Source organism: Seriola lalandi, unplaced genomic scaffold (genome assembly GCF_002814215.2).
Source record: "Seriola lalandi dorsalis isolate HSWRI2012SDOR001 ecotype SW California unplaced genomic scaffold, Sedor1 jcf7180002054544, whole genome shotgun sequence".
Lineage (NCBI taxonomy): Eukaryota > Metazoa > Chordata > Actinopteri > Carangiformes > Carangidae > Seriola > Seriola lalandi.
In genome coordinates this window covers 3,888,375-3,900,748 of record NW_019525097.1, presented here as the reverse complement: position 1 = coordinate 3,900,748, position 12,374 = coordinate 3,888,375, and the positions used below count along the sequence as shown (strand labels likewise).

General features: G+C 40.0%; 1 protein-coding gene across 9 annotated transcripts in view; it reads right to left on the bottom strand.

Moving 5' to 3' along the window:
- The window catches only part of ptprk (protein tyrosine phosphatase receptor type K), a 113,224-nt gene extending 101,612 nt beyond the window's left edge, over positions 1 to 11,612 (bottom strand). For all 9 annotated transcript variants that reach the window (XM_087176277.1, XM_087176272.1, XM_087176278.1 and 6 more), the window contains exons 1-2: positions 11,307 to 11,612; positions 4,704 to 4,727 (exon numbers count right to left, since the gene is read on the bottom strand). In XM_087176277.1, coding sequence (XP_087032403.1) covers positions 4,704 to 4,727; positions 11,307 to 11,379 — 97 coding nt within the window. In that variant the 5' untranslated portion in view covers positions 11,380 to 11,612. The remainder of the gene's footprint in view (positions 1 to 4,703; positions 4,728 to 11,306) is intronic.
- Between the last annotated feature and the right edge of the window lie 762 nt (positions 11,613 to 12,374).

The following is a 12,374-nucleotide window of genomic DNA, read 5'->3' as shown; positions in this document are numbered from 1 at the left end:
TATTATTATTATTATCATTATTATCAACAATGAGCTAATGGACACATGAATTTCCCCTAGGGGATAAATAAATTATCTATCTTTCTATCTATTAAGAATCTCGGGACTCCCTCCCAATGAAAACATCACACGATTTTCCTGGTTCACATATTGCTCTACAGCTGTGTGGCCACTGGGAATTTCACTGCACTGCTTTCTTATCTCTTCCAGTGGAAAGGACACACTGTATGCACTGTTTGCAGCTCTCTAATCAGGGTAGCAGAACTCATGGTCAGGGTTTCCCACAAGCACTTATTCAGTGATGCTCACTTAAAAGCACAAGTGCCCTGGGGAGTTATAGTCTCAGTAGGTGTTCCAACCCTACAATCTAAGGAAACCGTGAAAAAAACGATTGCTTAGTTTCATGAATGCAGAGAAATAAATCTGAGCGGCTGGGTGTTTGGACTGTATGGGGTTGCAGAGCAGCAGGCAGCACAGGCCCCTCTGTAAGTTTAAGCTGTTGGTGGTGCAGCGTATTTGAATTTTGATGTAGGCCAGTAACACACTGTGATGTTTACATATCGTTTGGGACCTCTTCTTTATCCCTGAGAAGTAGCAGTTCAGTTATAATGCCCCATTCAAGACTACAAGGCATAATAGAGAAGGATAGGCTTACATTGTTAAGTTTGTCTTTACTAATATACTCACATGCCTCAAATGTGTATTTTTGGTAGCTGTAATCATTCCTCCTCTCATGGCCATCAAGAGAAGTGTGACTCCAATGGAAGAGATAAGCTACAATATCTACAGTCCTTGTTCTGTGCAAAAACGCATTGTCTTCAGCTCAGGTGAAGCCTAAGGTGAGCCATGGTGGAGCGATTAGTTAGGGATAGGAACTGATAAGATTTTGTTGGAACCAAAAACAGGCCTACACAAGTTTTCAGCATCAACACAGCTGTTTTTCTTTTAGTCTGAACACAGTGTAGAAAAAGTATGAAACTTTTGGAGCCAGTTCTCAACTGGAACCTGTTCTCAATTCCCATCCCTAGTGATCGTACCACAAAGGAGGGATTTTGTACTACAAAGACTTGACTTGAGATAACCATTTGGTCTGAATAACTCAGGCTGCTTAGACTTTGCTTACTCTTCAGACTTTTAGCACAGACTCCTGCCGATTTTCTTCACAACCAGAATAAGTATGTGTTTAAGGCAATCTCCATTTTCTACAGCAAGGTTTTCAATTGGCTTAATTTTTTCTCAAATCTTAGATACATACTTAAAGTAGTTTAAGTGATATAAAACACAGAAGAGAGGTATATCTTCAAATTTAAAAAAAACTGTGACCAGCAAATAGTAGTCTGCAATATTTTGGGCTCATAAATGATGATCACGATGTAAGTGATTATTCAATAATCAAATTTGCGGACAGTTAATTAGCGATCAATAACTTGGTTAACTGACTGACTGTTTCATTACTTTTAATGAAAATTGAACTTTAAAGTTAAACAAAGAGTTAAAGGTTATTGCTGGAGGATATTGAATAATGATTGCAGATAGCTAAGGTTAATGATCCTCACATATTTTCTAGCTACTTACATATTCATACAAATAATTTTTTTCTTTGGAATTGACAAGACAATATTATATGCAACACTATATTCACATATTAATAATGCTCTCCTGTAATTACTCTAATGTTAAACTTGCTACTTAGATTCAAATATATGACTTTTTCTCAGACAGTGTTTCCGATATCAAGGCTGAGACGGACCAACCAGAAATCTGACAGACAGACAGATGTTCAACATTTAAATGTCTGTCTCCAAACTCCCACACACCGCCTGTCTGTTAGAGTGATTGACTGTAGGTGCGTATACATGTGCTTGATCGCTGTCAGACTGACCATGTGTCTGCAGTCATCTAGTCATCTGCAGACAGGAGGGACACACACAGGCTAGATGGCAGCAGGCAGGCAGACAGACACAGATTAGGATGGCAGACAGACAGATAAAAAAAAACAAAAAAAACACTGTGTAACATCATTTAGAGGAAAAAGATAGAGCTCTGGAATATCTGCTAGAAGATTTAAATCTCTGCTCACACAGACAGACGGAGCACTAGCACTGTGGTGATGTGAAGATACATAGTCAGGGATGGAGATGATAATCTTAATGGACTGGTCATCTGTCTGTAAGCCCTTGATTCTTTCTCACTCACACACACTCACACTCACACACACACACACACACACACACACACACAAGAGGGTTTATATATATCTCGAAAGCTTTCTACTGCTCTTGAACTGAAATCAGCTTTAAGAGGACAGGAGAGCGGAGTTGTCGGAAAGGAATGTAAGGACAGTAAAAATAGTGCCTCTGTCTTTTTGATATGAGTATATACACACATGGCTGAGAGTGACTGCTGCAGAACGTCCTCTGGGATTTTATCATGAGGCTACACACAGAGATCAGGAATGAGACTTTCTGTGGTATACTGCTCATGGATTGCTTACGGCTGTGTGTGTGTGTGTGTGTGTGTGTGTGTGTGTGTGTGTGTTTGTGCGTGTGTGTGTGTTGCAGCTTCATGACGGATGTCTTCTTAACTGTACTAATGTAAACCACTTTAGCCACTGCCCATAGCTACACACACAGGCACGGACACACAGGCACGGACACACAGGCACGGACACACACACACACACACACACACACACACATACACACATACACACACACACACACACATACACACATACACACACACGCATAAGAGCCCTTTGGCCATGTATATCCAGTCCACCCAAAATCTAACACAATTCAATTCAACATACAGTACAAATACTGTGTACCCTATGGCACAGCCTGACTTGCACCTCACTAGAAATGTGACCCATATTGTGGTGACGAAGACCGCAACAACTGTGATTGGTCAGCTTGGTAGCACATCTCGTCCTTGTCCATGTAGCCCTAACCCTCTTATACAGAGATCCCGCTATATCGCCATTAAGATGACCCCTTGTTATGCCATGTTTACAGTCAACCCACCATGCCAGCCCTCACTTTCACGAAAGGCTCTATGTTGATCCTATGCAGAAGTATAAACCAGGCTTTACCTGTCCTGTCCTGTCCTGATTCAACTTTTAAGGGGTTTCAATTGAAGTTTGACTTTGAATTTACAGAAAGACAAGTTAAATCTCAGCCTATCCTTTAAACACCACACCTTTATTCGTCTCTATCTCATCTCCAAACTATCAACTCTGAACTAGCAGAGCAATCAAAGTAGTTACAAATACACTTTTTTTCAGGGACTGAGTTGAGTGAACTCGACTGAGCTTAGTGAGAGCAGATGTAGAACCTGCCAAAACCATGTTCAAGAACCCGTCCGGCTTAATATGAACTGACAGTATTTATGCCCCGCTGGGCTTTCATTAGGTCTTTATTAGTTTTGTATTAAATAATTTGTGTTTTCAAGCATAGCACTCCAAATCCTGTGTCTATCTCCCTCACACACACACACACAAAATGAAAATGTTGAAAATGAATCTGAGCTTTTTTTTTTCATTTTTTGAGGATTAACTAGAATATGACCTTGTGTAAAATCAATTGAGGATTTTTATGTCCTTTGATTTTTAAAAAAAATAAAGTCTAAACACTATATTTGCTCTGACTTTGTCACAGCAAACCCTGTGGGATACCAAACAGTTACACAGTGATCTCTCTGTCTGTCTCGGCTGTGTGAAGCGTCTGTGGTGTATTTTACCAACCTGTCACTTTCACAACAAAAAACAACTCGCTCATTAACAACCAGCCGCAGTGAGTGTTTGTGTGTGTGAAAGAGAGACAGAGAAGGAATAAAGATAAAGGATACGTGTGAGAGGATGCATGGTGCTGAAGTGGACACTTATGTGAAGAGAAGAGAGGAGAAGAGAAGAGAAGAGAAGAGAAGAGAAGAGAAGAGAAGAGAAATAAAGAGAAGAGAAAAGAAGATGTACTTGGCTACTGAAGGAACAAAGACTCTCAGAGCTCCTTATTAAAGAGCAGGCTTGACTAAACAAACAGCACCTGGAAACTTCAAACCTCCCAACAGCTGTCTAACTACAGACAGGCAGAGACAGACAAAGACGTGAAGGGAAACACACAGACAAATGGCAAATAGACTAACTGACATCCAGGCTGGCAGAGTCACAGAGGCAGACAACAGCAAACCAGTACAAGACCGCTCCAAATATTTCATCAATTCAATTAGAGTTTGTCATTGTAGAAATTATTTCTTGAGAGAAAAATAGCTCTAGACGTTGACATGAAAGATCTGAAACAATTTCAACATTGAATCAAATACTTCCAGTAGGACTCAAATAGTTCATAAACGTTTTATACTGTCAAAATATTGAGCATACTATACTTTAACACTGGCTTAATGCGGTGCCAGTGAGAGAGTTTGGACTGGTGAGTCATGGTTAGATTGCTCATAATTACAGAAATCACTATTAAATGGGTTAGTAAAGACACATCAGCTATGAGATGGAACAACTATGGATGACAAAACTAACAATTAAATCACTGCAATGGACATCTACACATTGATAAAGGAACATTAAGTTAAGATGGCGACACGGCGATAATTATGATGACAACAAAGACTACAACAAAGACTACAACAACGACGATGATGATGACGGTGACAGATGAAGCTCAGCTCTTCGCTGGCCAGTCATAACTCACCCTTCTCAGCGCGCCCCATGTGAGCTGGGTCCCGTGAAAGCAAAGCAAAGAATAATAAGACAGAGTTAGATTGGAAAGCATGCACAAACCAACACATACACATACTGTGCAAGAGATGCACTGTGTGTTTTAAGATTCAGCATTCCCCTTTGTGGATCCACAAAGAGTAAGTGCACTTAACTTGGATAATAACATTACACAAGCTACTTCTTCTCATCTGTAATGTTTGGCTTTTGCATAGGGCTGAGTATTGAACCTCCATATTTATTTTGGAATCAAAAAAATGTGTCCACAGCATCCCAGCATCTATCAAAAGATACTTGCTCTTGATTTACTCTTACTGCTTGATCTTTGATCAGACACTTTCTTATTTAAGTCATACATTTACTAATTTTAGACTGGCTTGACAATTTTTTGAGATCCTCTGTAGTTTATATTTATAGGATTTCAATAGGGAAAAATCATTGTTTTTAATGTATCACATGCATCGTCTATATGTGGGCTATTGAATTTCAAGCATTACTGGTAAAAACACGAAGCTGCTTAGCTTGAGGTCTAACTATGCAGTGTGGTTTGTTGTTTTGTGCAGGTCAATGGCTTAACTTAACTGTTCTTGTTGGTAGTCATGATATAATAAAGCATATACAGCACCTATAAAATGGCATTCAACACTTTTGGAAATGTTCATGCATTATTGTCTTATTGCATTTACTCCTACATTTGAGAAGTCCTTCTCCTTAAGAAACATTGAAAATAGACTCAATGTACACACGCAGCTCAGCAGCAAGAAAATAATCAAAAGCCTAAGAAATAATCTGCGATAAAAGCAAATGCATGACATAGACATACAGCCTCTCATTTAGCACGACCGCACACAAAAGGGGTTTTGAAAAAGTACTGTGGACAAGTTTGACTTGCTTCTCTTACACAAACTTTAACCTTAAACCAACACATGCTCAACCTCAACCTTTACCCCCTGCTTCACCTTATCCCCATGGTAACCCTAAAAATAATCATCTTCCCAAGACTGTCGTCACCTGCCTGCTTCTACCAATCTCTCTCCCCCTTACACACACACACACACATGCACACGCACACACCAGCCAAGTCTCCATTACATACATCATTATCACCACACACAAGACTACACAATTGGTGCTGAGGCTGCTCACATCTGTGTCTGCGTGAATGTGAAGCAAAGAGTGTGTGTGTGTGTGTGTGTATTTGTGTGTGCACTGTAATGTAATTAATCAGCTGAGAGTGTTGATTACTTAATCTGTCATTAGCCAGCCGTGTGTGTAAGAGTGAGTGTGTGTGTTTATGTTTGTGTGTGTGTGTGTGTGTGTGTGTGTGTGTGTGTGTATGAGAGGTAGCAGTGTGTTTCAAGGCCCCCGACAGCTGTGACCAGAGCCAAACAGGGCAGAGCAGAGATTGATGATACTGGACTAATACCATCATTCATCAGGGATGTGATATTTCAGGGATTCTGGATTTGTTTTGGATGTATTGCCTCGCTTCATCTCCAGTGGGGCTGTGCTATCTCCTTGGTTCGCTTCCTGCTTACTGACTGATGATTTACACCCATCATGTCCCAGTATCTAAAGGTTAATCCTTATCAAAACACAAGGTATATTCCAATTTGCCCAATTTGTGCATAAAATACCTGATTGAAAGCACCAAATATTCATGAAGAAAACTTGAAATATTGCATATTAACTTGACTGATAGAAAAACGACAAGATTAAATAAAAGCTGATGGATGACTTCTACTTACAACAGAGCATCCATGTCATGCTGCCACTCGCTGCTACAAGCCTCTTCTCCAACAGAATGAAGTAAAAATGTAAAATTTAATTTAAAATGTAAAGTAAAGAACAAAAAGAGTGGGAGGTTGTTGGGGGTATTTATAACTGCAACAGTTCTGGTTCGAGTCCAGGCCAAGACTCTTGTTGCTCCCACTCTGTCACCAATGCCATAGTGGCTAATAAACATCTGGCTCAGAGGAGACAAGATTAATTAATTAACAAATCACAAATACTATAAGCAGCGAGAAGTGGGAAACAAATTCTTCTTTTAAAATTTCAACTTTACTGCATTAGAGAAGTCCTACATTTCAAGATATCATTGTACCCAACAAGGATCTGATTCTTAAAATGTACTTCTCAAAATGCACTAAATTAGAAAGGGAGCATTGCTGCGAGTCCCTGGGAGGCCATGATGAATCAGCATCACTGGTGCTCAATTAATTGTTCCCTCTTGTCATGTCCTCTTGAATATGGCCACAGAAACAGATACTGATTCATGCCCAAATTCCATAAATTTGGTAAAGACTTGTACCATGGTCTAAAGAAACATATCTAGTGGTTGGCAGGGCATCCTGTTATGTTGTACAGCACAGTGCATGGAAACCTGAATCACAACCTGTGTCAATCATGTCATGTTCTCACTCTCCCTCACGCCTCTTAACTCTCTGACAACAGCAAGAGGCTATGAGGTTCCACTGTCGCTATGTGTCGCTAATCCATTTTTCAACACATACCCACAAATTCATTCATACACACACACACACACGCACACACGTGCGTGCACATGCACACATGCTAATGAGGGATTAGCTAATGAATTCTCTCAACAGATTAATTACATTTTATACACACGCTTGTGTGCACGCAGACTTCGTCCCCAAACGGCTGAAGAATTGAGCCAGTACTTTCAAAGAGAGCTTTTTTTTTTTTTTTTTTTTTAAATCTATCACTAAATTGAAATCCACAGAAAAAGATTGGTGCTGGGCAAATTGGCGTTTCATTTGAAGAGAAGACATTAAGATGGATCTGAAGGATGGCGAAGTCAAGCATTACTTTTAACGAGAAAATAAATAAAGCGGTCTTTGATTTGGCGCCATTTTACATGGCATGAGTAGAATGAGGCATTCTCACGTGAATCTAAATGAGAGGCAAACATTTCACTGTTCTCCGGAGGGCTTAAAAGCATCGGCCTCCCTCTGTCTCTCTTTCTCTTTAAGTGACAGCAACGCACACAACACACACACCACTGACACACTCACACTCCCTCCTGCTGTTTTCACAGTCTCTTGAGTGGAGGAGATGCCCATGGCCAAAAACCAATGGTTACATTACTTGTTTTTTTCCTCCTCTTCTTCTCTTTCTCACTATCACTCTCTTTCACTTCTTTCTCTGGGAAAACAGACAATTTCATTTCATCTTCCAAATGGTGCAGAAAAGTAATTATAATTAAACCAACTTGATTTTAATACTCAAAATACTAAAATAATTTACAATTATAATTAAACCAGCTCAGATTTGGTGCTCAGTAGCAGCGGCAGCCTTCTAATTCGTCTGGAGACACTAATGGAAAACAATTATTTCACTTCATTAAGATTAAAGACGCTGGGAATCTGTGTCACAACTCGATCAGAGAGGAGACAGATTTAGAAAGTTGTCAAATTAACATAAAGTCAGTTACTGACTTTGTAAAGGCAACGAGACGCATGCTCATTCACAATTATTACACTGACTTTGTAAGCGATAAGCCAAAACAAAACTGCTGCAAAACAGCATGATAAGAAGAGACGAGAGAGAGACATATTTACATAAATGCCATAATCTATAGTTTAATTTTCTAAATGGGAAACTAGAAGATAGCAACAGAAATGAGACAGATTTAGAGAAAAACATCTTAACACAAACTCTAAATGACTTTGTAAAGACATGATGGACAGTTTTCCATCCTTGCCACTGATTTTTCTCGTCCTTGTCAGTGATTTCCGAGTGAAACGGAAACTGACGCTGCGTGAAAACACACATCTCTCCTGTGATTCTCTGTGATTTCATTTCATTATTGACTTCTGATCTAACAATCGCCACTTTCTTTCTCAGTGACAGTTCACACTGGCTGTATTAATGATCTGCCTATTAACCCTATCAGCCTCATTAGTTACACATTTCATTGAAATTATTAGATAAAAGTGCTGTCACTGATAGAAATGACAGCACTGAACTATGAAATCTACCGTGCCCTGCACTCTCTCTGCACTAAAGCTGTGTTATTGTGTGCGATAAATGACAAGTAAAATCAGTTAGGATTTACAGTATATACAGAAAAAGACATGCCAACTACATACTAATTACTAGAAACTGGGTCCTTTTGCTGACTTACTGCAATTACTATTACTGTAGCCTGCTTTTAAAATATACATAAAAATACTGTTTATTCCGCAACACAACCAACTCAAAGTTGTCCTTTTTAAAAACTAATGATAGCCCACCTCCCACTCTGTGTAAAGCCCCATCAAGTCACTAGTATTTACTTGCAAATTAACAGCACTCAAATTCCCAAAGAGGCCTCAAAGACATTCCACACATTAGTTACCAATAGGACCAAATGGCCACAAGGGAGGGGGAGAGGAAGGTAGTTCTGCGGTATAGGGGGTGGGGAGGGCGTGGAAGAGGGGGCAATAAAAAGCTCACAGATGAAGTAGTAAATAATGTGTAATTTTTATGCACGCATTAATAGGGCTAAGTGAACGCTGGAGCAGAAAACGACATTGTTATACTATTTCTTGTTATTTCCAGGTCATAAATGGAGCGTGATGTGTCCTTTATTACAGCCTTATATGGTTTTAGTTTGATTTTTGGAGGTCAACTTCCAAACAGCTGTACGCCCCCCCCCCCTTCTCTCTCTCTCTCTCTCTGTCTCTCTCTCTCTCTCTCTCTCTCTCTCTGTGTATTGGAGTTCAATCAAACAACAGCTGAATGCGGAAATAAAACGCGCAGCAGTTACGCAGACCGATACACAGGTAGTGAGAGGAGTTTGTTTGCGCGGAGGACCGAGAGCTGCAGGGAATATGTCAGGGACTTTGTGTTTTCTCACAAGTAACACAACATTGCTGCAGGATAACTTAATTGACAAGTTCGTTTAAAGGACTTTTGCAAAAAGCATCGTCCCGGATATCATCAGGCAACAATGATGCAGTTTTTTCTCCTGTGTACATACGCGTTTCTGCAGACTAGACGGACGAAAGGGGAGCAAACTGCTGGACTGGACTTTCCATGCATCCCCAGAAAAATACGTTTAGTTAAATGCCACGATCATTACATCTACTAAATATAACAATGGCGACACACACGGTTGCATGTAGTTGAACTATTACTATTTGAGTTTAGGTTTCACCCTTTGTACCTTGCAAATGATCCATAAAATCACACCTAACCTGATAAATCTTTAGTTTTCACCGATTTACAGTTTATCATGGGATGAAAACGGAGTCTTAAAAAAAAAGTAATTGGTCTTTTGTATCTATCTTCTCGTGTTAAATCATACGGTGCAAAACCAGTATTTCCTTCATCAAACAGGCGATCGGCGTACAGGCTATATTCCCAACCATTAGGTTTTATTGCACGCAGCGCGAATAAAGTTGCAGTATAAGGGGATCATTTGCTTTGCAAAAAGCGAAGAGCTCACGGCGCTTGCGAAGCGAACCGACCGATGCCTCATACAAAAGAGCAACAGTCCTATAGAAAAGACTTTTAACACACCAAGGATTCAAGCATATAAATGACAAGTAGTCCTAAATGCATTTAAGTAAAGTAAAGATTGGAATAAACTCTACTGAATATCGCATATCACTGCACCACACCATAGGGGAATCACAGGATGGAAACACTACAAAGTGCAAGATCATTGTTGTAAACAGAGAGAATATCAGTCATCACTGTGATACTACACTCATATTATAGCCTGTTATTAGAGGGCGATCTCCGTGCACAAGCAAACTTTTTCTCCATTCATGCGCAGCTCGCGAGGCTGCACGGCTCAACGGCGAACGATGTTTCCCCTCTCTGTTTAATACAAGCTCAATGTTCTTATGACTAATGTTAACACCCGGTGTCCCAATATAAAAGCCTTACATGTTGCCGGTTGTGCCCTGTGTGATCATGACTGCAACTGAAGGCAGCTTATTTGTGTGTGTGTGTGTGTGTGTGTGGGGGTGGTTTTTTTTGTTTGTTTGTTTGTTTGTTTATTTTGGGTTTTTGGTTTTGTTTTTTTTTGGTCTTCAAATCAGATCAACCTTTTGTAGATCTGAGCAGAAAATCTTGTGTCCCTTGATGCTACGTAAAGACCCGAACAGACATGTTGCAACTTAGTTTTAGACCTTAAAGATAGGTGTTCCCGGTCTAAGCAGTAGGTCAGTGCTAGTCATTTTGTACAAGTAAAGCGCAACCTACTTGGCAAACAGACTGAATTCAAACAAGAGCCGACAGATCTCACCCAGGCTCAAATAGGCTTCGACTTGCATGCAACGAAAGGAAAAAAATCACATTCTAACAGTGACACAGAGCATGTATACTCCGAGGAAAGTGCCTGTCACAAATCCAAGGGTGTTTGAAAACAGCACAAAAACGGTTAAAGAGGCACAACGGTACGTTTTCAACCCCGAGGTTAACTTTTCTCCTACACCTAAACACACCTGTCGGGAATCCATACGCTTACACAGATGGAGAAAAACGAAAATATCGTCTGAACAGTTCCTTCACCACACCGAAAACACTATAAGCTCTCTATTTGTCCTGTGTTCGTCCTTACCTGTCGGTATTTGACCGGAGACTGTCGAAAAGAGAAGCAGGAGTCCCACGCAAACAGAGAAAAGTGTATCCATGTTTCAGAGCGTGGCCGTGTGAGAGTCTGTAACAGTTTTCCCCCGGAAAAGTTTTTGATTCTCCTGCGAGTTTTTCCGTCTTCTTCTCCGTCTTCAGTCTTCTTTAGTTAGTGAGTTATTATTCCTCCTGTTGTTGTGGATTCAGGCGCCCCATTCTCTCCTTTCTCCGCTTTCTCTCTTTTCGCTTCCTACGGGCTCTCGCGGACACTACACTTTGTTTCACGCGCAGTGAGTGAGTGCGAGAGAGAGAGAGAGAGCGAAAGAGAGAGAGAGAGAGAGAGAGAGAGAGAGAGAGAGGGAGGGAGGGAGAGGGAGCGCGAGCGCAGCAGAGAAAGTGCGTGACGTCACGAGGCAGGAGTTGATTTAAAAAATAGCAAATTAAAAGAAACAATGTAACAATAAGTGAATTTATTGTATTGTGTTGTAATGTGCATTGTTTCAATAATTTAGTTTCCACAAGCCATTCTTACACTCTTATTGATGTAAAAAAAAAAAAAGTTTTTCCCTCATTAACCTAATCACCACAAGGCTGGGTGGGTAATGCGGCCCCAGACTCCCAGGGGCCCCAAAAACCCTAGGTTTACTCCATTTCATTTGGGTTTTCATAATTGGATTAATCACAAATTTGTCAGAAATTTGCACCAGTGAAGTTTCAAAATCTAGTCTAGATCTGACTTGTTTTAGTTTATACTGAGATCATTTGTTGTGTTTTATTTTTTCTGTGTGAATTAACTAACACACACAAAAAAATGGGGAAAGGTGGTATTAATCCAGGCTGCAAACAACAATTATTGTGCACTTACATTATCCCAAATGTTTCCAGCCATTTTCAATCCTATGATTTAAATGTATAAAATGTAGTTTAGTTGACAACCAGAAACAATTGGCAAATATTCTTTATATAAGGTATAATGCTTGTTTTTAAGGCTAACTAACCAGATAGTATATCAAAAAGTTAAATTAAATTTCACCTTGGCGAACATTAAAATGTTCCT